Source organism: Nematostella vectensis, chromosome 3, assembly GCF_932526225.1.
Source record: "Nematostella vectensis chromosome 3, jaNemVect1.1, whole genome shotgun sequence".
Lineage (NCBI taxonomy): Eukaryota > Metazoa > Cnidaria > Anthozoa > Actiniaria > Edwardsiidae > Nematostella > Nematostella vectensis.
In genome coordinates, this window is record NC_064036.1 from 12,415,815 (window position 1) to 12,440,124 (window position 24,310).

General features: G+C 39.1%; 2 protein-coding genes, 5 long non-coding RNA genes and 1 other non-coding gene across 8 annotated transcripts; 5 read left to right on the top strand and 3 right to left on the bottom strand.

Moving 5' to 3' along the window:
* LOC125561183 lies at window positions 1–5,745 on the top strand. The gene is made up of 5 exons (XR_007307200.1): window positions 1–115; window positions 238–316; window positions 437–526; window positions 4,355–5,107; window positions 5,634–5,745. It is a non-coding gene; the product is annotated as an uncharacterized LOC125561183 (long non-coding RNA).
* Window positions 5,746–6,212: 467 nt separating this feature from the next.
* LOC116617342 lies at window positions 6,213–8,019 on the top strand. Its single transcript, XR_007307196.1, has one exon. It is a non-coding gene; the product is annotated as an uncharacterized LOC116617342 (transcript).
* Window positions 8,020–14,839: 6,820 nt separating this feature from the next.
* On the bottom strand, window positions 14,840–15,416 carry LOC125561182. Its single transcript, XR_007307199.1, has 2 exons — window positions 15,109–15,416; window positions 14,840–14,967 (listed from the first exon to the last, which is right to left on the bottom strand). It is a non-coding gene; the product is annotated as an uncharacterized LOC125561182 (long non-coding RNA).
* A 717-nt stretch (window positions 15,417–16,133) lies between these two features.
* On the top strand, window positions 16,134–17,058 carry LOC116608207. Its single transcript, XR_004292560.2, has 2 exons — window positions 16,134–16,681; window positions 16,903–17,058. It is a non-coding gene; the product is annotated as an uncharacterized LOC116608207 (long non-coding RNA).
* A 269-nt stretch (window positions 17,059–17,327) lies between these two features.
* Window positions 17,328–19,559, top strand: LOC116608204 (zinc finger MYM-type protein 1-like). Its single transcript, XM_032369464.2, has 2 exons — window positions 17,328–17,458; window positions 17,654–19,559. Exons 1-2 carry the CDS (start codon window positions 17,387–17,389, stop codon window positions 19,244–19,246), a joined length of 1,665 nt encoding a protein of 554 aa, XP_032225355.2. The 5' UTR covers window positions 17,328–17,386; the 3' UTR covers window positions 19,247–19,559.
* A 735-nt stretch (window positions 19,560–20,294) lies between these two features.
* LOC125561179 lies at window positions 20,295–22,650 on the top strand. The gene is made up of 2 exons (XM_048724763.1): window positions 20,295–22,207; window positions 22,400–22,650. Exon 1 carries the CDS (start codon window positions 20,310–20,312, stop codon window positions 22,203–22,205), a length of 1,896 nt encoding a protein of 631 aa, XP_048580720.1. The 5' UTR covers window positions 20,295–20,309; the 3' UTR covers window positions 22,206–22,207; window positions 22,400–22,650.
* LOC125561181 lies at window positions 22,612–22,972 on the bottom strand. Its single transcript, XR_007307198.1, has 2 exons — window positions 22,940–22,972; window positions 22,612–22,829 (listed from the first exon to the last, which is right to left on the bottom strand). It is a non-coding gene; the product is annotated as an uncharacterized LOC125561181 (long non-coding RNA).
* Window positions 22,973–22,998: 26 nt separating this feature from the next.
* Window positions 22,999–24,165, bottom strand: LOC125561180. The gene is made up of 2 exons (XR_007307197.1): window positions 23,189–24,165; window positions 22,999–23,030 (listed from the first exon to the last, which is right to left on the bottom strand). It is a non-coding gene; the product is annotated as an uncharacterized LOC125561180 (long non-coding RNA).
* Between the last annotated feature and the right edge of the window lie 145 nt (window positions 24,166–24,310).

The window sequence follows — 24,310 nt, forward strand, 5'->3', positions numbered from 1 at the left end:
ACCAGAGCCACCAAAGTCTAATCTCGAGCAACAGCTTAAGTCAAAGTCACAGGAGTGCGAGGAGCTTAAACACAAGATAAATCATTTGCAAGAAGCTATGGAGAACTCCTCTAAGGTATGTTGTTCAATATACTGGACCGTGAAGCAACAAACACGAATTTAGTCAAACACCATATCTTCATCTCGAATCACACAAATGCATAAATACTTGCCGATTGTACGCATTATTGTCCACAGGTTGTACTAGAATAAATTGGAAAGTGTGTTGAGGACCCTAGATGCCATCGAGGGTCACTTGTTTTCAACTAACAATGCTGTAAGTATAACCCTGTACATCACATAATCTAAAAAAATGACCAGAAGCTCAAACGCGGATTCTGAGCTATGCACTTCAGATCGATAACTTAAAGCCCTTTTCTGTTTTGTATTCTTTTAGATTGCAGAGAAAGTAGAGTCATAACTTATCCAGTGTGTGTCTACGAGATTGGACGCCCTTGAGGGCTCATTAAATTTCAGCCGAAGTTCTGTATGTACCTTCTCATCCACTCCTTGAATAACAGTTATCGAACAAGTTGTTTGCCTGTTAATATTCCCATCAAATGATTGAGAGTTATTTATAAGGTATACGTATTTCTGATTTTTTCTGTACGATTTCCCTAGAGCGGCCATGATCAGTGAATGTTTGATACCGATTTCGGTGTTTCTTGTTAACCTAACATCAAGCCGAATCCTCCACTAATTTATGACACAACTTTTGCCGTGTATTTACGTGTTATCGCTACATAAGGGCCTGTTTACATGGAGATAGGGTCACCCTCTTAGTAGGGTCACCCTACCAGGAGGGTCAAAACATAGCCCTCTTACATGAGAACTCGACGAGCTAGGGCTAACACGGGACAGGGCCATCTTTAGGGCTCGGTCGCTAAGTTACGTAAACAACAAAATGGCGGGAAGACGTTCTTTATTGGCGTTGAACTCCATCTTTCTGTCAATAGCTTCTGTTTTCCAATGCTATGGCCTCTTATTGTCAATGCTTATAGCTCAAAGATACCGTCTAAACCGTCTGACATTTCAAGCCGCCAACCAGTACTCATTGGCTTTAGCAAGAATGAGACGTGAAAGAAGAAGAATTGTTTGTCGTCGAGGAAGAGTTTGGCGAAACCCTGGAAGAACTGAGCAGTGGCGGAGGAATCTTCTGGATGGCATTCTTCAAAATACTGAGTGGATAAAGAATCTTAGGATGAATCGTGAAACGGTCGTAAATCATTCGCAGAAGCCCTAGAGGAAAGGATGTCTTGTCAGTTGAAAAGAAACTTGGCATAACATTGTACTTTCTAAAAGATCAAGGTTCACTAGAGATGACTGCAAATACTTTTGGGGTTGCTATCTGTACTGTTTCTGTGACAGTTCGAAATGTTTGTGATATTGTTTCAATCTAAGGACCACAGTATATTAAGTTGCCTTCTACACCGGATGAAATTTCTGAACTTGTGCAAGGGATGGAAAATCGATATGGATTTCCACAGGGATTTGGTTGTGTAGATGGGACTCATATACACATTTCTCAGCCAGCAGAATCGCCACATGATTACTGGAGCTATAAGCAAAAGTACACTATCAATTGTCAAGCAGTTTGTGATTGGAGAGGGCGATTCATTGGTTGTGATGTAAAATGGCCTGGCAGTGTTCATGATGGGCGAGTTTTTGCTAACTCGAAAATTAATAAGTTGTTTCAACAAGAAAAGATACATATGATGTACAAAGAGATTTTAGCAGGACATGACAAAACTCCAGTTACGTTGCTAGGTGACCCTGCCTACCCCCTTCTCCCATATTGCATGAAAGAAAACCCCAATCCACGTACAAATGAGGAAGTTATCTTCAATAACATGTTAAGGAGTGCCATAAACCCAATTGAATGTGGCAAGGTTGGCAAATTCTGAACAAAAGACTAAATATGGGCCTTATAGATGTTCCATCAGTTATCTACTCTTGCTTTGTTCTTCACAATGTCTGTGAAACACTATCTGGAAATAATGTGAATGATGATGCAGTTGCAAGGCAAATGGCACATGATAGGTTACAGGCTCAAGACAAACCAGATAGACTATATTCATTCAATACAGCAGAAGGGGCCCATGTAAGAAACATCATCACATTGTACTACAAAGAACATATACCACATTAACTACAAAATGTAGCTCAGATATTAAGCTAGAACTGGAGTGTTAATTTCTTTAAACCAATTTTGAAATTACAATTCTTCAATGAGACATTTATGTTTTGCTCTATGCAGTATTCAATATCACTCACAATTTAACTTGCGTAAATCTAGAACATTGTATTCGAATATACCTGTCTCGATTTACAATGTGATATGTTAGCTTAAAAGTAAGGTACTACCTTACACACTAACACATCACATTGTGGATCGACAGATATATTCAAATAGAATGTTCTAGATTGACGCAAGTTAAATTGTGAGTGATATTGACTAATTTCTAGTTCAAAGATCTATCCAGAGTAAAGGAAATGAACATTACATTAGAAACTGTAATACTATCTGTTTTACACCAATTATTCATTGATACAGTGCTATAGTATAAGATTCCCGTACTTTGTATTATTCAGCTCATAGGGCATATTACCTTTATAGAAAGTCATTTTTCACTTTCAATCTAATGGTGTAGTAGAACCATTCTAGATAAAACAATGACTATTGACTGTGAGTTTTTTAACAACCATTATTATGTAAAAAATGTCAAGAATATAATAACTCAAATATTTATGTATTCATTCATAATAAAATGCTGATGCAATGGACAGCAAAATTTATAGCTTTCCATATTAAACAATAAATATGTTAATAATTTTGATCTGAAATTATCACGAAGGATCTTCTCTATTTTGCTAATGTCTCTTATAAAAAAAACTCAATAATAATAACAATTCATAAATCATGATATTGTGGGGTTTCCTGTAAGTTGTCAAGTCTAGAGTCTTGCAGATGCCATTGGCATTGGTGCTTGATAATTGTGACTTGGATAGTATTGCTGTTGAGGACCATTATAGTGCATTTGACCATAGTTTTGCTGAGGGGGTTGAGGGTTTGCCATGGCAGCAGCCAAAATTTGCATTCCTTGTGCAATGCCATTTTCCAAAGATGTCAGAAAGTCATCTTTGATATAGCATTATCAAGAGTTTCATTTGATTTCTCAAATGCATCAAGCATGTTCTTTTTCATCAGTGCATCATCTCTCGCAGCAGACATAAGAAATTGGTCTCTCTGAGCTTGAGAGAGGCGTTTTTCCATGTGTTTTCTTTTGTTGTCCACAAGCTTTGGAATATTAGATATGTTCATCTTCCCCTTGCCCTTAGATGGGATGGGTGTATCAGGTGAACCCAGTGATTTTTGGTCCTCATCACTGTCATATGTACTTTCCATAACAGAAGATTCTGATTTAAAATCAATATACAATTAATTTTTTCTTTGATTCGTTGATAAGCACTCCGTATTTTTGGCTTTTCGGCTTCAGACTCCTTTTTATAATCTTCGTACTCGGTAGAGTCCATACTCTTGATTTCTTTGGAAGGTTCGGATACACTTTGTGGACCAAAATCATGCGAATAGTCGATGGCCATACAGCGGCGTACTTATGAGTACAGACTTGCTAGGTCAGCTTCGAAATCAATAGCATTGTATTCGCATTGTGTTTTGAACTCTTTAACATACTTGAGAAGTACTTCCGATGCTTCTGGTGTCCAGGCAAACTTAACTTTTTTGGGAGCTATTGGATCACTTGAAGTTTTAGCTTTTCTTTTGGTAGTCTTGTTATCTTTTGTGTTGTTCTTTGGTTGGTTGGTCGTCGAAGGCGTTAAAGAAACCGGAGTTTCTGAAATTTTGTCAACATTTTGGTCATCCATAAGCACACTAAAATGATCTGTATTATTATCTTTATCCTTCTCACTACTTTGCTGCTCATTCGCAATATTCTCGGCTTGGAATCTTCGGAACTCCTCGCCCGGTTGATACTAGAAACAGTTGAAAAATCCAAGTAAGGACATGGAATGGAATAGCAGTTTTTCATTTTATTATGGCAAGAGGCACTAAAAGTAAAAACTCTATTTCACCTAGATTGGGCTATAAAAACCTAGTTTTACCATTTTCGTTACACGTCGTCGGCTTGATTGTCCAAAAGCTGTTCACATGCACTTTCCATAGCCGAGTAGTCTCTATAAATCGGGGTTCCACGTGGTACTTTTAAGTAGGCACTAAAACGGTATTTGCACCATCAGATTTGTTATCTTGTGTATGATTAAGAATGAGTGAAATGAAATGTATTTGCTTTTTTAGGGATTAGTCGTCAAACATAGACTCCCCCTTCCGCCTCCAAGAGCAATACCAAGACCAATGGTACTTTTAAATATGGATGATTGACCAATTTTGTACCACGTGATGTCGAGTCCCGCGTGCCTGTTACTCCTCCCACCTCATACGTAGTGTGAAAGAGTCGACTCTGCGAGAAACATGTCAAAAAAGAAAGGAAAGTTCCGCGTTTTTTTAGACGAGGATGACTCATCGGATGATAATATAGCGAATAAGGCTATAGAGAGAAAGTATACGAAGACTTTTGTAATCATGAGCGGCTCAATATGTACACTCGTTTTCAGTGCTCGTGCACCCTCTGTTTTACGTTTCTTAGTCGCAACTGGTTTTTGGTGGACGTCAATCAAACGAGAACCGGGGGCTGTTCTGTCGCCAGTTCTAGTAGAGTGTTTCAAAAAGCTGTTCATTTTAAAGTTTTTGTTATTGATTATAAGCTCTCTATGTTAGAGAATTGAGCATGTTCAAAAATGTTTTTTTTAAATATTATCGGCGATGGGTGCATAGCCAGGCAATATTTCAATATGTAATGAAATTTGCCAATACAGATATACACAGATATGCTTTCCCATAATTGTAGCCTGAGATGGTTCAGGAGCCAAGACAAAGGGTCCAAAATGGAAAAGGTGGCGTGTGGAATGCTAAGTAGTGAGCAAATCGCAGCAGCCTACCCTAGGCCGAAACAGAAGATCTATCTCTGGTTGAAGCCAGAAGGGCAAGAAGGTGAATATTATTATTGTTTATTGTAAGATTTGTGTGATTTCAGAAATGATCTATCCAGAAATGATTCAGCCCCCTCCCATCTACCGCCTGTAATTTTATCAAAAATCCAAAAAATAGGTAACAAATAGAATGGAATTTGACCCCCCCCCCCCCTTCCCAAAAGAGACAGACAGTATTTTTAGGCATCATACTTTGTCTTTTAAACCATTATCACTCCTTATCCTTTTTTTCTGGGAGGTCCTTTGATTTTTATCACAGCTTCGCAGGACATCCAAATATACTGAACTATCATCAGTCGGACCTATCAGTTAAAAATGCACAATTGTCATAAACATATCTGCTATTTCTTTTTTCTGCTCTAATTCTTGACAAAGTAATCACATGTTCTTTTTTAATTCACTTGCTTAAACTTTGGGGAAAAAATTACAAATTTTTTTATATATCTTAATACGTAAAGTTGCTTTGTCCCATACTCCCAGTTTATCCTAAAATCTTTTTTAAAACAAAAATTTTGAATTCTTTGCAGGCCAACGAAACACACAGATCTCTTCATCACCATTTAGACATAGTAAGTTGAAAAGATACAAAGTTATCATAAATAATTATTAACATTTATGCCATCGTTTACGGGTTTACTTTTTTATTATATATATATATATATATATATATATATATATATATATATATATATATATATATATATATTATGCTGTTGGATTGTGTGCTCAAGAATGTGAATGTAGTTGAGCACTGCAACTGGACCCCTCATCATATCAAGTGTAAATAAAATGAATTGTTGGGTGGCCCACACGGGCAAAACACAACGCAAATTAATGTCCCAAAACACAAACTAAGTCTATATACTGATGCATCCGGTTCCCTTGGTTTTGGAGTATTTTTCGGCAAAGAATGGTGCTATGGCAGTTGGCCTGACAATTGGGTTGGAAAAAATATTGCTACCTTAGAATTTTATCCTATAGTTCTTAGCCTATATTTATGGGGTGAACAGCTGCAAAACAAATGCATCTTATTCTTCACTGATAACGAGGCACTAGTTCACGTGATAAACAAGCAATCCTGCCGGGATAAGTCGCTGATGTTTTTTGTTCGCAAGTTAGTTACAGTATGTTTCAGGCGGAATATCATGTTCAGAGCTAAGCACATACCGGGCATTAAAAACTCTTTGGCTGACGCTTTGTCCCGTCAACAGGTTTCCACCTTCAAGCAGTTGGCACCAGCCTCCATGCCCCCATGCCCTACCACTATCCCTGTACATCTGTTACAACAAAATTGGTTAATATAGTGTCCAAGTTGATAAAATCTAGCTTACAGCCCTCCTCTGTTCCCACATATAGGAGGGCATGGAACCTTTTTCGCTTGTTTTTGAGTTCCATTTTTCAACATGCAGTCGTTACACTGCCCATCTCCCCTTCTAGGATGGCTCTTTTCATTCCTTATCTTTACGACAGTGAACACTTATGTTTCCGCAATTGGCTACACCCACAAGCTTTATCAACTTCCCGATCCATCCAAAGCCTTTTTTGTGTTACAACTATTACGTGGTTACAATAAGGTTGTTTTTCGTATGGATGCTAGACTGCCAATTACTTTGCCAATATTACACAAATTGTTTTCTGCTTCCCCTCACGTTTGTAGCTGTCCTTATCAAACTGCTAGGTTTAAGGCGATGTGTGCTATGGCTTTCTTCAACTTTTTACGTGTGGGGGACTTCAAACAACTGTGTTTCTGTCTTGCAACTTGCAACAACCTTGTTACGCTGGTTGATACTGCGAAGAGTTCTGTATATGGTTTAAAAATTACATTTGGGGATTTTAAACATCGCTATAACCAAACCCCATTTTCCATCACTATCAGTCGTCAACAGCATCCTTGTCCAGTTGATATTATCTTGGATTACTTGAGAATGAGAGGCTCTCGGCCTGGGCCATTGTTTCTCACAATGTCGGGTGGAACAGTATCAAGCGACAATTTTTGCAATTCTCTAGCATCTGCTTTAAAATTTTGCGGCTTAGATTCCTCCAGGTACAAAGGGCATAGCTTCCGCATAGGCCCTGCATCTCATGCAGCAGAGAAAGGCATATCAGAGACACAAATACGCCTGCTAGGGCGAAGGAAATCTAATGCTTTCCTTAAATACATCCGAGTTCTAAGTCTTGCAACTTAGCCTGCATTCAGTAGGGGCCACAATGTATATTCTTGGAATAGCCTGCAGGGGCAGTATTCCCGTTGAGATTCATAATGAGCATAGCAACATTAAATAACTACTTTGAGTGAAATTATTTACAAACTGGGGCAGCGCCCACTATAGATTTATTATAGTTACAATTTTAATAATAATTGGTATTTACTAAACCTCCAAATGGGGTGTCCTGCAGGGGCAGCACCTTCTTGTTTATACTCACTTTAGAAATTCCTGTATACTATTGTCCATTATTAATATCTTTAGATAGGTGTCCTGCAGGGGCAGCACCTGCTACTTTTATACTTACTATAGAAATATGTGTACACTCTATTATAGTTACGTTTTAATAATAATTGGTATTTACGGTACCTCAAAATTGGGTGTCCTGCAGGGGCAGCGCCTACTAGTGTTCCAGTTACGATATCTTCAGTACTGCATGGCCTTGGGTGGGGCGGGATAGTTCCTATCCAAGAAACCATGCTTTGGCGTTTTGTATGCCCACACCTTTGCTTGGGCGTATTTATAGTATTGAATAAATTGTAATTTTGATATTTGGATTGAATAAACAGGATATGGGGATGTGCCCATAGCCATTTAATGCCAAACATGTGTGATGTATTGCCCAGTAAACAGAGCTAAGGTCATGCAGTACCCAGGGATTATATTCAACTTATGAGAGAAATACATAAATGAAATATTTGTCTACAAATAGTATTTTTATGTATTTACTCGAATTTTAAAATTGATTTGTATAATTGATTGGAATAACCGAGTGGGGGTGAAAGAACGAGGTCAATCAGCAGTACCCCCTATAGGGGAACATTAGCTTGTCACGAGTTTATCGCGCCGCATGCTTCAGTCGCGTGGAGTCTTCGACAAGACAACATCTAAACTTTTTAATTCCCTCCTCCTCCCCTTGCCTTCCACTTGGTTTGTTTTGTATGCCCACACCTTTACTTGGGCGTATTTATAGTATTGAATAATTTGTAATTTTGATATTTGGATTGAATAAACAGGATATGGGGATGTGCCCATAGTTATTTAATGCCAAACATGTGTGATGTATTGCCCAGTAAACAGAGCTAAGGTCATGCAGTACCCAGGGTTATATTCAACTTATGAGAGAAATACATAAAAAAAGCAAACAAGAATTCCATCCACTGTTAGGTAGAAGTATGTTAACAATATCCATGTTGACTCATGCATGTGCTCTTGAATGAGATTATTAAGCAATGCTTTCAGGATGTTCACAGCTGTTCTTCTTTTTTCTAAATTGCCACGAACTTCCAAATTTATTAGGTACGTTGGGACTCTGCGATCGAAGTGCTGTCTTCCCAAGCTGGCCAAGAAGTTAGTATTTATTTGAGGTTCTTGAGGAAGGTAGTGAAGGGAAAAATTACCAACAGCTTTTCTATGGCCTTGCTTTGGTTTGTCGTTATTTACGTGATTCTGTCTCTTTGCACCAGAGTTCAAATCACTGATGACCAGATGAGTGATTTTTAACGTTTCTGATCTAATTACGCAAACCATTTTTTTTTATTATGTTAATCCAACAGTTTGGACATTTGATTTTGTTTTTCCAGTCCACACTAAGGATATAGTGCGTATGGAGGGGAGGGAAGCAAAACATGTTGCCACCAGTAAGTATGCACAGTATGCAATGTACCACAATCGATGGGAGCAGATTTTCATGATTTTCAGACATGAGTTTGTCTCATTGATTTGGTTGAGAGGCAGACTTCTGCAACTGTGACCTCCCCAAAGAGTCATCCAATGATGCAAAAGGGCCATGGTGAGTATATCTAGAGACAACTACTTAACCTTAAAGAAAGCATTAATAAAGCTCAATACAGCTCAAACAGTCCAAATAGGTTCATTTACTGCAGTCCACCAGGTCTCATTTTACAGCTATCAACTGGAGTCATTACTGCTTTTAAGTCAATGTGAAAATAGTAGCTGTTTGTCATACAACAGTCTATTTACCTCAAAAGCTAAACAAAACATCTCCAGGTCAAGGAACCCAAAGTTGTCTGAATACAATTTGTTTAGTAAAGTTGATTGCTTAAAAAACTTGGAGTGTATCATCCACAATTGTAGCCATAGGCTGAACTACTCTGGATTTATATTACACTGGTTCGTATTCGGACTGCTATATAACGCACAATGTGCTGCCACACAGTATGTTAATGGCCCTTTTGGTTAGGCGGCCAAGTACAGACACTGAAGATGGACTCTGCCTTCTACAGTGGTTCTTTGAATTCCTACAATAACAGGTTGAGATCATTCACTAGAAGAAGCCAGAAGAAGGAAGGATGACATATTTGTAAGGCCAACTAAATCTCTTCTTCAATATTTTTTTATCCTTTGCGATTGTTGATTATGTGATGCTAGTGCTTATTGACTTCGACTCTTTCAGTGGCTCTTTTACATCACCTATGTCAGTCATGCAGCACAGAAGCAAAGGAGAAACCTGCTGACGATCTTTTTCACTTTGATTTTGATTTTCAATCTGATTGCAGATATTTGCCTTTCTTTTAATTTGATGTATAGTTTTGTGATTGGTGATTTCTTTATTCTTTACATTCTTTTGTGATCATAGTGATTACTGGAAATGTTTGCATTTTTATTGCCTTTTATGCAATTGTGTGGCTCTTTAACGTTCTTCCTTCCAGGCTAGGCACATACTGTTGAAAAATGGCAGATGAGAATATTCATTGGGCAACTGCCTCCCTTCTTCAGGTTGTATATTATCCATAAAAGGGATACTTTCTATTGTAAATCTTGAATTTAATTTGTTTGCATTGCTGTTTATTTATTATATTGTTTTTGATGTGTTCAGTCTTGAAATTGTCTCCATGCTTATATAGTAATGATACGAATTCTTGGAATCTGTTTACTGTTATTTGCTTGTCAACGCATCTGAAACATGTTAATCGCCTCAAAAGATATGACGTACTACAGGTTAATAACTCTATAATCGCCAGCACAAACAAGCACAAACAAGCTTTCATACATTAAAATCATACTATTGTCTTGTTTATTAACAGTGTATAAGAACAACTTAAACCATTGAATGCGGTGTGCATGTTGCTTAAAGCATTTCTTCACACAGTAGCATCAGTCAGTTGCTGTATTTTTTTTACATTTAGTGATATAAGTTGCAAACCTTCTACCCACCAAATAGTTTGCTGCACAAGAACCAGAAGTGGGCTTGTAATTTGCATATTTATTATGCAAATTCTCCTTTAAACTACCTGCCCACTGCTAATTGTTGAGGTGTGCAAATACATTGACATTATGTCCACACATTGGCTTCTTGTGAATGTAATGTAGTCTCTAGTGTAATGTAAATATCAATGGGAGAACTAGTCACAACTCTAGATACTTGTATGAACATTGAGCTTTGCGAGCTCTTTTTGATATTCTAATATTTATTATTTTTAAATAAATTGATCTTTTACTTTTGTTTCTATTAATAGAACAAGACAGACACGATATAAAGGGGCAACAGCATTTTGTTTATTCTTTAAAGGTTTTATTCATGAAATGAAAGATAATATTCTATTATTAACCTTGAAGGCATTCACTATAAATAGAATAAGTTGCATAAGGGCGATAGGTTTGAAAGATAGAGTTTTTTTGGGAATGTGACAATATAGAAAAGTGGTGGTGACAATGTTCTAAAATCGAAATATAAGTCAATGTGCCTAATTCCGTCCACTTTTTGCGTCTTTTGTAATCAAAACCCGAAGAAACGACGAAATGACTTGCAATTTAGTCAAATATGAGCTTATGCTCTCTTTTAATTTGCCGATAGTATATAATTAGATTATCTTGGATTAATTTATTATGATTTCAAAAATATCATTTCAAGTTAGTGTGCCCTTATTTCGTCCATTGGCCCTAATTCCGACCACTTGTATTCGTAAATTATTTTTCCTTTTTTGTCTCTTTTTAATAGAGAAGCATTGCTTTATATGAACTACTGTCTAAGTTAATGAGAAGTTAAAATGGCATTTCCAGACTACTCATATTTAATTTAGAGCTCACGTGAATAAACAGCTATTTTGAAGTCCCATGCTCTTATGCGTGTCGTCATTATGAAATATAGTGCTAGTAATTATCCTTATAGATGTTGAAATAATCATAGAGAATGCAGTTTTTAAGGGCTATCACGAGTTTAAACTACAACCCTTCTCTTCTGTGAGTTCAACAGTGTCAAAGGAATTCCGGAACAAATGCGACCCAAGCGCTTGTTTGGTTTGGATCCCAGAATTGTAAAAACTTCCGCGGCATTCGTTGAAAGACGTTACTGACGCCAAGAGAGCAGAGACTTTAGAAACCATAGCTGGTCTACCTATTGGTCGGGTTCCACGCGGAATTTCGCAATGCTTTTAGGACTGCTTAAAGCCGCATTGTTGGCAGTTTCGATTACGTAACAATCTGCTGGTCCGAAGAAAACCTCAACTGCCGCAATTGTAAAGGGCAGACAGAAGAATCTATTAGAATCGACGCTATTTTAAAGCCCATCCACTCTAAATTATCGAAGAAACAGACACATTGCTATTACCATTTTGAAATAATCTTCGCGTGCTCGAAGGAGACTCAGTGGTCGACCAATGCTTTCACCAGAGCATCCAATGAAAAACGTGAGAGCAGCAACACACACGCGTTTGATTGTTAAAAGATGTTTACAGCACATGGCAGGAGTTAAGAAAAGCGTCTGTTGACGCAAGCAACTTGGCATTTGGCAGCCATTTGTTGTCCTTAGAGTATAGGCCACCGGTGGCGAATTGAATTGAACATTGGCGGTGGCGAGTTGGTTGGTAACATTATACGATGATTTTGAAGTAACTTGACTAAAAGAAATTAAAGTAAACAAACAAACAATCCCATTTGAGAAGTTTAAAGGCTTTTTCGAATTTCAGAATTGAAAATTCGATAAAGCAACAAGAAGTTATAATAAACAATGGTAGTTAGCGTTCTCGCTCGATAATAGAGTCCGAATTAATAGACCAAACACAGAAACATTACTGTGAATCTTTCAGCTTCACTGTAGTTGCAATAAGTGGACTATTCCTTTGATAAACGACAAGAACTTCGAGGCAGAAGAATGAGGAGAGCTACTTGAGTCAGAGTGACGACTAAATTGAGTAAGCATGAACTTGCATACACTGCTATTTCCTTTACACACACTGCTGTTTCCTTTACACACAATGCTATCCCTTTACACACCCTGGATGGTGTAAAGGACAAAGGTGTTGTGTTCCCTGAACCTCCTGGCTGGGAAATTCAGAAAGAGATGTGGACAGCCAGGTTGCACCAACAGAACGGAGAAACCAACAGCGAAACATGTGATGAATGGAGCAGGCGCCACCTTTATTTTAATCTGAAGTAGGGGCCACCAGGGGCGTTTTAGTTCGACGGAGTATGATGAAAATGGAATGTCTTTAAATAATTTACAGATTAGTAGGCATATATATATTTGTTAGTATTTTGCAGGAGACCTTGTTTCCCAGACCTCATTTCCCAGATCATCTTGTATTCCAGGGTTGTCCCCAAAATCTTTGGCTGGTGGTTGGCTAGGATTTGAGCTGGCTAAATAAAGTAGAATGTATATTTTGTCAAAGGAATGTTGGATACACAGAATAGTTCCCAAGTGTAAACTTAACATCATTGTTACCATTACTCAATATATGATTTTTATTTTTAAGTTTGCAGCAACTTTACTTCTCTCTGGCAACAACTTCGCGAAAATTCACATCATCAATGAAAGGTGGGAACAGATGAGGGAAACCCTAATTAACAACTTAGAAGAAAAGGATGTTGTCCTTGCCAGAGATGGACAATGCGCCGGGATTCTCCGCAAAGAACCTCTGATATGAAAATAGTGACGGCTAACATTATTGAAGTGGAAATAATGGACAAGCCCCATGTCAATATGAAATCTGCTACCATGAAGAGGAAGCCATTAAATAATGCTCTCTTTAGTGTGAAGAGAGTGATGGCAGTAAAAGAAATCTGCACGGATGCTTCATCTTTAATCAATGTTCCATTTCAAAAGTCTATATATATATATATATATATATATATATATATATATAGACTTTTATAATAATATAATATAACTATTACTGTAACTAATATAATAATTACATTTTGTTACTTTTCAACAAAACAAAGTGTGCCCCTGCATTTTTGAAGCTGAAAACAAACAAAATGTTTACCCAATATTTTACCCGGTCGAGGTTCAGACCTCCCTAGCACCCAAAATGAGTGATGGAGAGCAGCACATACATCACTGAAGGATATGATTCTCACTTGAGGTTAACATTAAAAATGAGTTCTGTATATATATTTGATTTGTTATTATTATATTTACATATTATATATTCTTTTATTCCATCATATATATTTCATTTTTACAAGAGACATAAGTTGTGATATATAAATAAACACTTTTGGAACTGAAACCTTGTTTTGTTCTGACCAAATCTGCTTAAAACAATTGCCAAACAATTCAGAGAATTCTTTAATAAAATGTTATTTTTTTATTAGCACCCATTATTTACCCATAACGGCAAATTATATAAAATAATTCTACTCCACTGTGTTGCATGGTGAAAACTCCAAGTCAGCTAAACACAAAAATTACTTTAAGATAACCATGCAGCCACAACATCCTCGTCAACATCAAGTATAACATCACCAATTGCCGTGGATTACTCCTCGAATCGAGACCTTTATATCTAGAAGGCAGTCCGCGCTCGCCACGCACGGAAAGGATTCGCACGAGTTTCACAGTTGGAGCAACCGAGTCCAGACCGCTATCAAGAACAGCAAGCGCGCCTATTACAACTCCAAGGTCAAGGGCCTCAAGGAAACTCGTGCTGACAAGTGGTGGTCGAACGTCAAAAGTCTCTCAGGATCATCCACCAGTCGTGACCAGTGGTACTGTCAACTGATCGATGGATCCAACATCACGTCCACTCTTGATCTCTGTGAGAAAATCAACCAGTTCTTTGTCGGACTGACGTCTGATTTCTCCCCTCTAACTCCAGCTGATGTTAGTAGTATCCAAGTACAGGTATTTAATCTCCCCAAGGGAAGCCGGCCTCGCCCTGCGCGCCATCCAGGTTAAAAAAGCCCCTGGTCCAGACGCTACTCCAAACGTCATATGGAAACTTTTCTCGTTTGAGCTGGCGCAGGTAGTTGCTGATATTTACAACTCCTCAGTGCGTGACGGCTTCATTCCACCAATACTTAAGCGCGCTGCTACGTGTCCGATCCCAAAACAGCGGCCCCCCAGTACGGTGGAAAACGATATCAGGCCTATCACGCTGACGTGCCAAGTAGCCAAGGTGATGGAGGGTTTTACCCTCAGCAGGATTCTTCCCCCTATTATGCGGAGGCTCGACCCCAACCAGTTTGCAGCCAGTGGGAAATCTACAACAGATGCACTTGTTTATTTATTTCACATCCTGCTTCATAACCTGGATCGTGGGAACTGTGCTGGGTATTTATTTTTCACAGACTTCAAAAAAGGTTTCGACCTTATCGACCACAAGATTCTCCTGGACAAGCTTCGAGGTTATGACCTCCACCCCTCATTACCAAAAATCAGGGACAATATGGCGGCTATTTTTACGGCGCATGTCTGAAATGCCATTTAAAAATGGCCGATTATTTTCAAAGATTGTATGCAATGAAATTTGAAAAGCTCGAAATATAGTATTTATGCAAACTAATACAATTTTGCGGTCTTCTTAACTTATTTACCTGACTTCAATCTACTTACCAGGATTGGTTTTTGAGGCTTTCATGGAAGTTTTGATCGGGCAATATTATAGCTAAATATACCATAAAACTCTCCGTGGATTTTCTTCAAACTTGTAATAGTAGTTCACCAAATACATGAAATGATGTTGCAGCACATCGATGAATCGATTACGCGGTCTTCCCATGTTATCGAAGGCAGCATGATCTCGTGAAACAGCCATTTTTAATGGCAATTGATAATCATTTGGAACGGGCAAAACTCTGTCGAAGTCCCTGAATTTCATTCTTTAAGTATTGCTATCTGAATCTGAGGTACCGCAGTTTGTAGCTTGAGAAAAACCTCTGAAATCTTCGAGTAAATGCTACTAAACCACTTCTTTCTCCGCCATTTTAAGCCTATGTAACCAGGCCTAAAAGGTGCAAAAAAGATTCGTGGGGGTATAAGAGAGGCAAGAGAAAGTATAATAAATTATAATAAATTCGCCATGTAGGACGAAGTTATCAAGGCCAGTGTACTCATTGCATTCATGATCCTTCAAAACAATATCTAATATTTAGATTCTCGAATATTTTTGTACATTATATTGCTTTTTACTTAATCAAATAAATAATGGGATTCCTGTGGTTAATAAAATTCCAACACTGAGCTAGCAGAGCTAACTAAGAGCAACAAAATATGTCTGAGATTTTATCCGAATACTCTAAACAAGCAATAGATTGGAAATTAAAATTTGATTCAGAGATTAATCCAAGGAGTTCATTTGCTTATTTAACTGGAGAATCTGCAAAGCTATTTGAAGTTGCTTTCACTGTTAAGGTTCCATTTCCTTTGTTCAAAATATGGAATAATTTTTCAAAAAAAAGTACCTCAGATGGAAGCTGTTATAGTCTAACAGACCTGCTCAATGCCACAGTACCTGGACACTGTTGGGCTATTGCAAAGGGATCAAGTGGACGGTTGGAAGAAAATCTAAGAAGGGAAACTGGAAAAGTTCTCTCCCTCTATAAGAAGTGCAAAGGTGGAAGGAACAGAAGGGAACTGGATAAAAGAGCTTGAATCTATCTCAAAGCTCAGAGATGAATATGAAGATGTGAATCTGGAACTTCAAGAATGGAAAAATAAATGCACTGATTTGGAGTTGCAGAAAAAAACACTTTTGGAAGAGCTTAAGCAAGTTCAACAAACAAATTGTGAAGAAATTGAAGTTTTAGAAGCACTAAATGAAGAACTCAAAGCAGGGACCGCGGAACCGGTATTGCCGGTATTGCCCGAGCAATACCAGAAATCGGCGAGAGGAAAGACATACATGAATGAGAAATCACTCCGCCGTAAATAAGCATCGCAATACTAGTTCAATGAAAAATGCCCATGAATGCTCTTCCCAAAGCCAGATGTCCAACACCATCTCTCTAATCACCCGGAAAACGGTGTAGCTCAGCCCGGACGCAGTATCGGGGCTGGATACTAGTTCAAAACGAAAGCGAAAGGGGGTGGATATTTGTCTGTTTATACGAAGATTCATTGATAAATTCTGCGTGCAAAAGTTTTCAAAGAAGAAAAAGACTAGTGAAAGTGGACAAAATGAGTACTGGTGAGTTGAGTTTCACTGTAGTGTACCCGTTCAGTAATGACATCGTATTTTTCTATAAAATTCTATCAAATTTCGGTGCAATTTGGACTTGACGGTGGAAATAAATTGTAGTGGATTTGATCGGAAAAATCCATTCCCGGAATGGATTCCGGAATCCGGAATTCGACCCATTCGAGGTTTGATTGGAGATGCAGGGGGCCTGACCGAATGTTTTATTTCAGCGGATCAGCCGCGGAGGTCCATTGAAGATGACCAGGAGCCAGGCAATGTTGCTGATGATGATACAGGTATGTACATATGACATAGTTACGTAGATACATAGTTGACATGATATTCTTTAGTGAGAAAACTATAAAATTATTTAATAATAATTCACCGATGAAGATGATGAAATTCAAGATATGCGCTGCCGCGGCGAAATTACCGAAATCAATTCTACAGCAGAAACTCCGTCAGCCTATCAAAAGTTCAATGGATTTTTGCGTTTTATAATAGGCATCTGTTGCATATATTGTCTGAGTTCCGATAAATCGATTACGAACAAAACGGGATCCGAACGAGTCCCGTTCTATGCGATTCATATGAGATTGATCAAACGATGCTGAATGATTTGCTCATGCTGACTACCATTTCACAGGTAACAAAATTGACCTAGCGGGTCCGTCTTCATCCGCCTCAAGCGCTAGCAGTTCTGGACGACAAGGGATGAAACGTATGCGTCCTAAGGTCACACTTCACGATTTTTTCAAAAGATCTAAGACTGAGAATATCGAAAAGGTAAAAAAATGGAAATTTCGGATTCAATTCAGTTTGATCAGTCCAAAAGTATAGAAAATCTTCACACCACGTAACCATTTCATCAGTATACCTATGTCTCGAATTTTAGCGGGTGTCTCGTCGATTGGCCAAACTAGTTAAATCTTACTGATTGCCGTATGGTGTACTATTCATTATCAAAACACTGTTTTTCAGGACACTGATGATGTCGAAGATGCATCGGCGGTCGACACAAGCGTCCCGCCTACTGATGTCACAGAAGCCGTTGACGAGAGACCGCCACGTGAAATCATTCTGTCCGTCGAGCCATTCCACCCGAAACAAATAAAACGTTCAGAAACGGACAAGGAAGGAAAAGCGAAAAAGAGAAATTGTCAACTCCAGTATTTTCACGACTTTCCGTGGCTACATTACATACCAGACAAGGACGTCGTCGTATGCCATGTGTGCACTAAAGCAGTAAAACTGAACTTATTGGACGGTGTGAGACAGGAACCTGCCTTCACGACGAAAGGTTTCAATACATGGCGGAACGCCACCAAAATGTTTCGCCTTCATCAGAACTCGAAATGTCACAAACAAGCCGTCGAGTGTGTGCGAGAGATCCCGGCAAAGTGTCGCGACGTAAGCGAGCTGTTAGTTGAACAGACTGTGAAAGAGCGGGAAAACAACCGGCGATATCTGAGCAAGATTATCCAGAATCTGCAGTTTTTAGCTCGTCAGGGGATCGCAATCCAAGGAGCGAAAGAGACGGATTCGAATTTCCATCAATGTTTGTTGCTCAGAGCGAAGGATGATCCTTCAATCCTACAATGGATGAGTAAGAAAACCGACAAGTACACGTCACATGACGTGCAAAATGAATTGCTGGATATCATGTCACAACAAGTAATAAGGGATGTCGCTAATCGCATCAAAACGGAATGCTATTCTTTACTAGCCGACGAATGCACGGACGTAGCGAATAAGGAACAGCTGACGGTGTGCCTGCGTTGGATCGACGAGAATTTGAATCCGAATGAGGATTTTATCGGCTTCTATCATATCCCAGACATTTCGTCGGATACGATCGTTTCGGCTCTCAAAGACGCCCTCACCCGATCGGATATACCATTGAAATCATGTCGCGGGCAATGTTACGACGGAGCGGGTAATATGTCCGGTGTGAAGAACGGCGCAGCGACGAAAATCCAAGCTGAGGTCCCGCAGGCGCATCTAACGCACTGCCACGGACACGCCCTCTCTCTCGCTGTACATGACATGTGTAAGCGGTCAGCTTCGAAATTGCTGAGCGAGACGTTGGACACGACACGTGAGATATGCAAGCTGATAAAATTCTCACCGAAGCGACAAGGAGCACTTGAAAAGATCAAGGGAGAATTGGACTTGGATGCCCCGGGAATCAAGGTCTTATGCCCGACCAGATGGACGGTCCGCGGGGACAGTTTTCTGCGAATCATACAAAACTATGTTGCGCTCGCAAACCTTTGGACTGATTGCCTTTCTGCGAGGCTTGACAGCGAAACGAGGGCGAGAATCATAGGTGTCCAATGTCAGATGAAGGAGTTCGATTATTTTTTCGGACTCAATTTGGGGAATATGCTCTTCTCCATTACCGACAACCTGTCAAAAACGCTCCAGAAGACGAAGATGTCCGCCGTTCAAGGCCAGCGGTTGGCAGAATTGACCATCACTACGCTGTCAAACATGCGATCCGAGCAAAACTTCAGTGACTTCTACGCTCTGGTGCTACAACGACGAAATTCACTGGAATGCGAAATCTCCTAACCGAAATTGCCTCGTAAAAGAGCGCCACCGAAGAAATTAGATGACGGAAGTGAGCCGTACCATCCACCCGCCGCTGAGGACCGATATCGTACCATGTACTTCAGCGCTTTGGACGACATCGTGATGGCCATAACCGAACGATTCGACCAAAAAGGATTCAAGGTTTACCGGATCGTGGAGGAATTTCTTCTGAAAGCTGTTCGCGGAGTTGACTTCACATCCGAAATGGCCACCATAGAAAGCGAGTACGGTACCACAGACGTAAATGTTCGAAACCTCACTTCCCAAATACCGATCTTCCGACAACTTATGCAACTTATGGAGCATAAGGATGTCACGCATTTCGACGACATCTACAAGGAGGTACAGTCTCTCGATAAACCCACTCGTTCGCTCATCGGCGAGATCGTGAAATTGTGTGTGCTGCTGCTGGTGAATCCGGCGACCGACGCTATAGACGAGCGGTCTTTTTCGACGATGCGGCGACTGAAGACATGGCTCCGGTCCACGATGGGCCAGAAACGGTTCAACAGCCTCGCCGTACTCAGCGTTCATCGAGAACGCACTGACAAAATAAATCTGGCAGCCGTGGCGAATGAGTTCGTACGCCTCAATGATAATAGGAGAAGGCTTTTCGGCGAATTCAGCGTTGCCGACTTCTGCTAATAGCAAGAATGCAGACGGAATAGCGTCGATGGAATAATGATTGAACACGACCGTTATAGACAGTCTCAATTATATCATTATATCACTCATTACATTACTCATTATTCTTATGTTTGCATTATATCACTGATTAAATTTCATTGTATATGTTCTTGCAGGTATTCGTTGCGGAGAAGAAAATATCAGAAATTCGCTCGAAATCTTTGATTTTTTTAGTCAAATAAGCATCATTTCAGATGTCGTTAGAACCCTCAGAAAGTGCTCGAGTTGAGCGGAAATCAGTGCCATTTTTCGAAATTTTCTCGGGGGGAGAACCCCCCCAAACCCCCCTACTGGGGCTCGGGCCGTAGGCCCTTCGCGGCGACGGCCTCCGGCCGCCGCGGCTCCGCGGTCAGTTATGGCCAAAGAGTTGGCAATACCAAGATCACGCCCGCTCCGCGGGCCCTGCAAAGCTTATGCACTGGCATTAGAGGAAGGGGATGAAAAATTGTGTTGTTCTTCAAAAAAGATTTCTGAGGTTGGTACAAAACAAAAATCAAGAAAACTTAAACAGCTAAAAGAGAGAGCTCAATGTGCTCTCTGGTTCTCAAAGACATTTGGTCTGGACATTGCATCTATTGCTTTTAAAGATCAGAGTGATGATGGCAAAATATATACTTTGAACTATGATGAACAGGAAAAAAATAGTGATGAAACTCAAAGACTTACAGAGGAAGAGAACCATAGGCTTGAACAAGTATTGTTTCTACTAGACAAATTTTGTGTAAGTGATGAATGCTATCATGAACTCAGTTTCCTAACAAATGATATCCCTCGATCTTACCTCATTAAACAAAAGAGGGACAAGCTCAATTCTCTCTGCCACATTGAGAGGGTGCCTGGCCCTGACCCTGGTGCTCAACGTTCCTTTTCCTTACTGCTAAAGGAGGTCATATCAAAGTATTTGGATTCACACCCATCTTTTGATTTCACTAAAAATCCACTAAAAGTTAAAATAAGTGGTGATGGGGCAAAGATGTCAAGAACAACCAATTTTATGATTCTCTCTTTCTCATTGCTGCAGTCTGGTGAATACAATGCATCAAAAGGAAACCATACGATTGGAATTGTGAATGGACCCGAACAATATGAAACACTGAAAGTTTCATACAACAGTCTAATTAAGGATATTAATGAGCATGTGAAAGCTAAAAAAGTCACTTTGGGAGACAAAGAAATTCCTTTAGAGTTTTTTCTTGGGGGTGATTTGAAATTTTTGCTGCTTTCAATGGGTCTCAGTGGTGCCACTTCTGATTATGCTTGTTTGTGGTGTATAGTTCACAAGTCTCAGAGGTGGAATATGAAACATGAATCAACATACTACAACTCAGACACAATGAAAAGAACAATCAAATCACTTAAGGAGTGGTGTACAAAAAAGAAAGAGAATTATTGTTGTATCAACCCACCTTTATTTGAGATTGAACTAGATCATGTCATTCTGGATGAACTGCATATGATGTTAAGGATAACAGACAGGCTGACAGAAAATTTGATTATTGAAGTAATGGAAAAAGACAGCAAAGAAGATATGCACAAACCAAGAGGAGAATGTAAAGGCATAGGCCTTGATAAGCTAATTAAAGCAATTAATGACATTGGCATAAAATTTAATGTGTGGGAAAAACTGAATGCAGATGGAAAATCAAGTAAGCAGAAAGACTGGACAAGTTTAGTTGGCTCTGACAAAAAAAAGCTGATGAAATTTCTTCCTGAAAAGCTGAAATCCATGAATATACTCTTTGATGAAACCAAGTCTGAGGTCATAAAGCTTTGGGAAGACTTCCATTCATTATACCTGCTGATATGCTGTGCAAATGCTGATGAAACTACACCAGATTCTATTCACCAAAAGGCCAAAGCATGGATAGAATTATTTTCCAAGCTTGGTGCGAAACGTGTTGGTTATGGTAATGCCAGGGTGACCCCATACATGCATGCAGTTCCATACCACATACCCAAGTTTATCTTAAGTCATGGGCCAATCATACAGTTTTCAGGGCAAGGTGTGGAAAAAAACAACGATGATGCTAAGCGCATATACTACCAAAAGTCCAATAAATGGGATGCAGCTAAGGACATTCTGCTTTTGGAGTCTAGGCAAAAATCTCTAGAGCACCACGAAAGAGAGAAGAGAAAATATGTGAAGCGAAATGAGGAATGGTGGAATAGCAAAATTTTAGACTCAAGGAAAAGAAGAAGGAACACAGAATCAAATTATACTGCAACTACGAGTAACACTCTGGATGAATAAACATTATAAGTAGCAATAACAATGCTATTAATAACAACAGTACAATAAATTGTCATGTAAATAATTTTAAAACTATTCAACATTTCCTTGGTGATGTTATAACAATTTCTTTGTATATACATATATTATTCTATTGAGTCATATATTATTAAATCCTATGAATGATAAAAAAATATATTATAAAAAAATCAAACAAACAAATTGTGCTGATCACAAGCTTTCCTATTTAAAGTTATAACTATTTTTTCTACAGGAGATGTTGGGCTCTTTTCTAATTTCCCACATGACACTATGTAGTAAGCTTTTGTGTATGAAAGGACAGTTTTGATTTTGATGGGGAAATCCACTGTAATTCCTTGTCCATGTTCATCCAGGCAGTAATACCAATACACTGGAAGGCCAAATCTTTTGAAATCAGATTTCTCATAAAACATAGACTTCTTGTCAGCAGCTAATTTACCACAGCCCTTAAATATGTATCTTACTATGTCATGATCAATACGGATTTCGGTGCTATGTACAGCTTTTACTGCCTTGGATTTCAAGATGCTTGTAATCCCCTCCAAAAACAAAGCTGATGCATTTTCTAGTCTTTCAGGTGTTATTACAGGGAATAGGTAAGATCTGAAAGTTCAAAATACATCAAAAGATCAGAAGCTATGACTTCCGGAATTTTTTATTAATAATATTTTTTAAAAAAAATCATTATTGAGGAGTTATTTCAGAATATTCACCTAATCAAAGCTTCTGTTAAATGATTCGTAAATGATAAGTACTAGTCCAAATCGGCCAATTTTTCCACTTCACTAGGTACTCTTTATCCCCCTGTATCGAAACAAAATACAAAAATACAGCAATCAATGGAAATTCGGTGTACAATTCCTTTTGAAATCAAACCAAAAATGTGAGTTTCCAATTTATATTTTAACAAAATTGGGATTCTACTCAAATAAAAAGGTTTGCTCGAGCAAACTATCACTTACGTTTCTGGAGGTAATTCGCTGACTTATTATCCTTTCCACATCATATACCTTTGATCCACTTTTATACTTTCGTTTTCTTTGAAAATCGAAATTAAAATCGGCAGATGAAACATTATTCAGTGCTTTATAATCAATTCTTCTTGATCTCTGTCTTCCCTCCGCCATTTTGTTTTGGGTGAGCTGATATTCCGACGCATGCGCAGTAACGCCTAAATGAGACCGCTGTCAAAAAATACCGCCTGAACAAAATGTCCCTGATTTTTGGTAATGTGTATTGTGCGCTGGATCGCTGCATTCCTCGAGGTCCGCACCCAATTTGTCAAGATCTTGGATGTGTCCTCAAGCCTTCACGCCATCAATGGAGGTATTCCGCAGGTGACCACACTTGGCCCAATTCTCTTCGCCGTTATGGTAGACGACCTAATGAGAAAATGGTTCCCGCGTGTGAAATTTGTCGACGACTTAACCATTCTTGATATCGTCTCAAGGAACTCCCCATCCAACAATAATATGGTGCTTAATCCGAAAAAATGTAAATCTATGGCGGTTGACTTTTTTTTTTATTATAACAGCTGCGAGTGGTCTCCCATTTTCATCCGGGACACGGTCGTAGAACGCGTACATAGTTTTAAGCTGCTCGGACATACCATCACAGACAACCTGAAATGGGAGGCCCATTGCTCCCTAAGGCAACTGAAAAAATCTGGCGTCTCCCATAATGATCTCGTGGGCGTCTATTGTTCGTTAATCAGATCAATAGTCGAATACGGCTGCGTCGTATTCGCCAATGTACCTATCATCTTCCCTGGAACAAACCCAGAAGCGTGCATTGCCGATTATTTTTCCAGACACTTCTTACGATAATGCATTAGTGTCAGCTGGTCTCCTGACTCTTGGGACGCTCCGCAATAATCTATGCCGCCAGTATTCCACCCGAGCATCCCGTCCTACAGCTGATGGACTCAAGGACATGTGTAGTACCCGCCAAATACAGTCTTAGGTCGCACACAGATGACAAAAACCAAAATACTAAATGATTTTGTAACTGTAAAATAGGTTAATTGTTAATTGTGCTCTCCCTGCAATTCAGTCTCAACTGCAATAGGGAATAATAAATATATA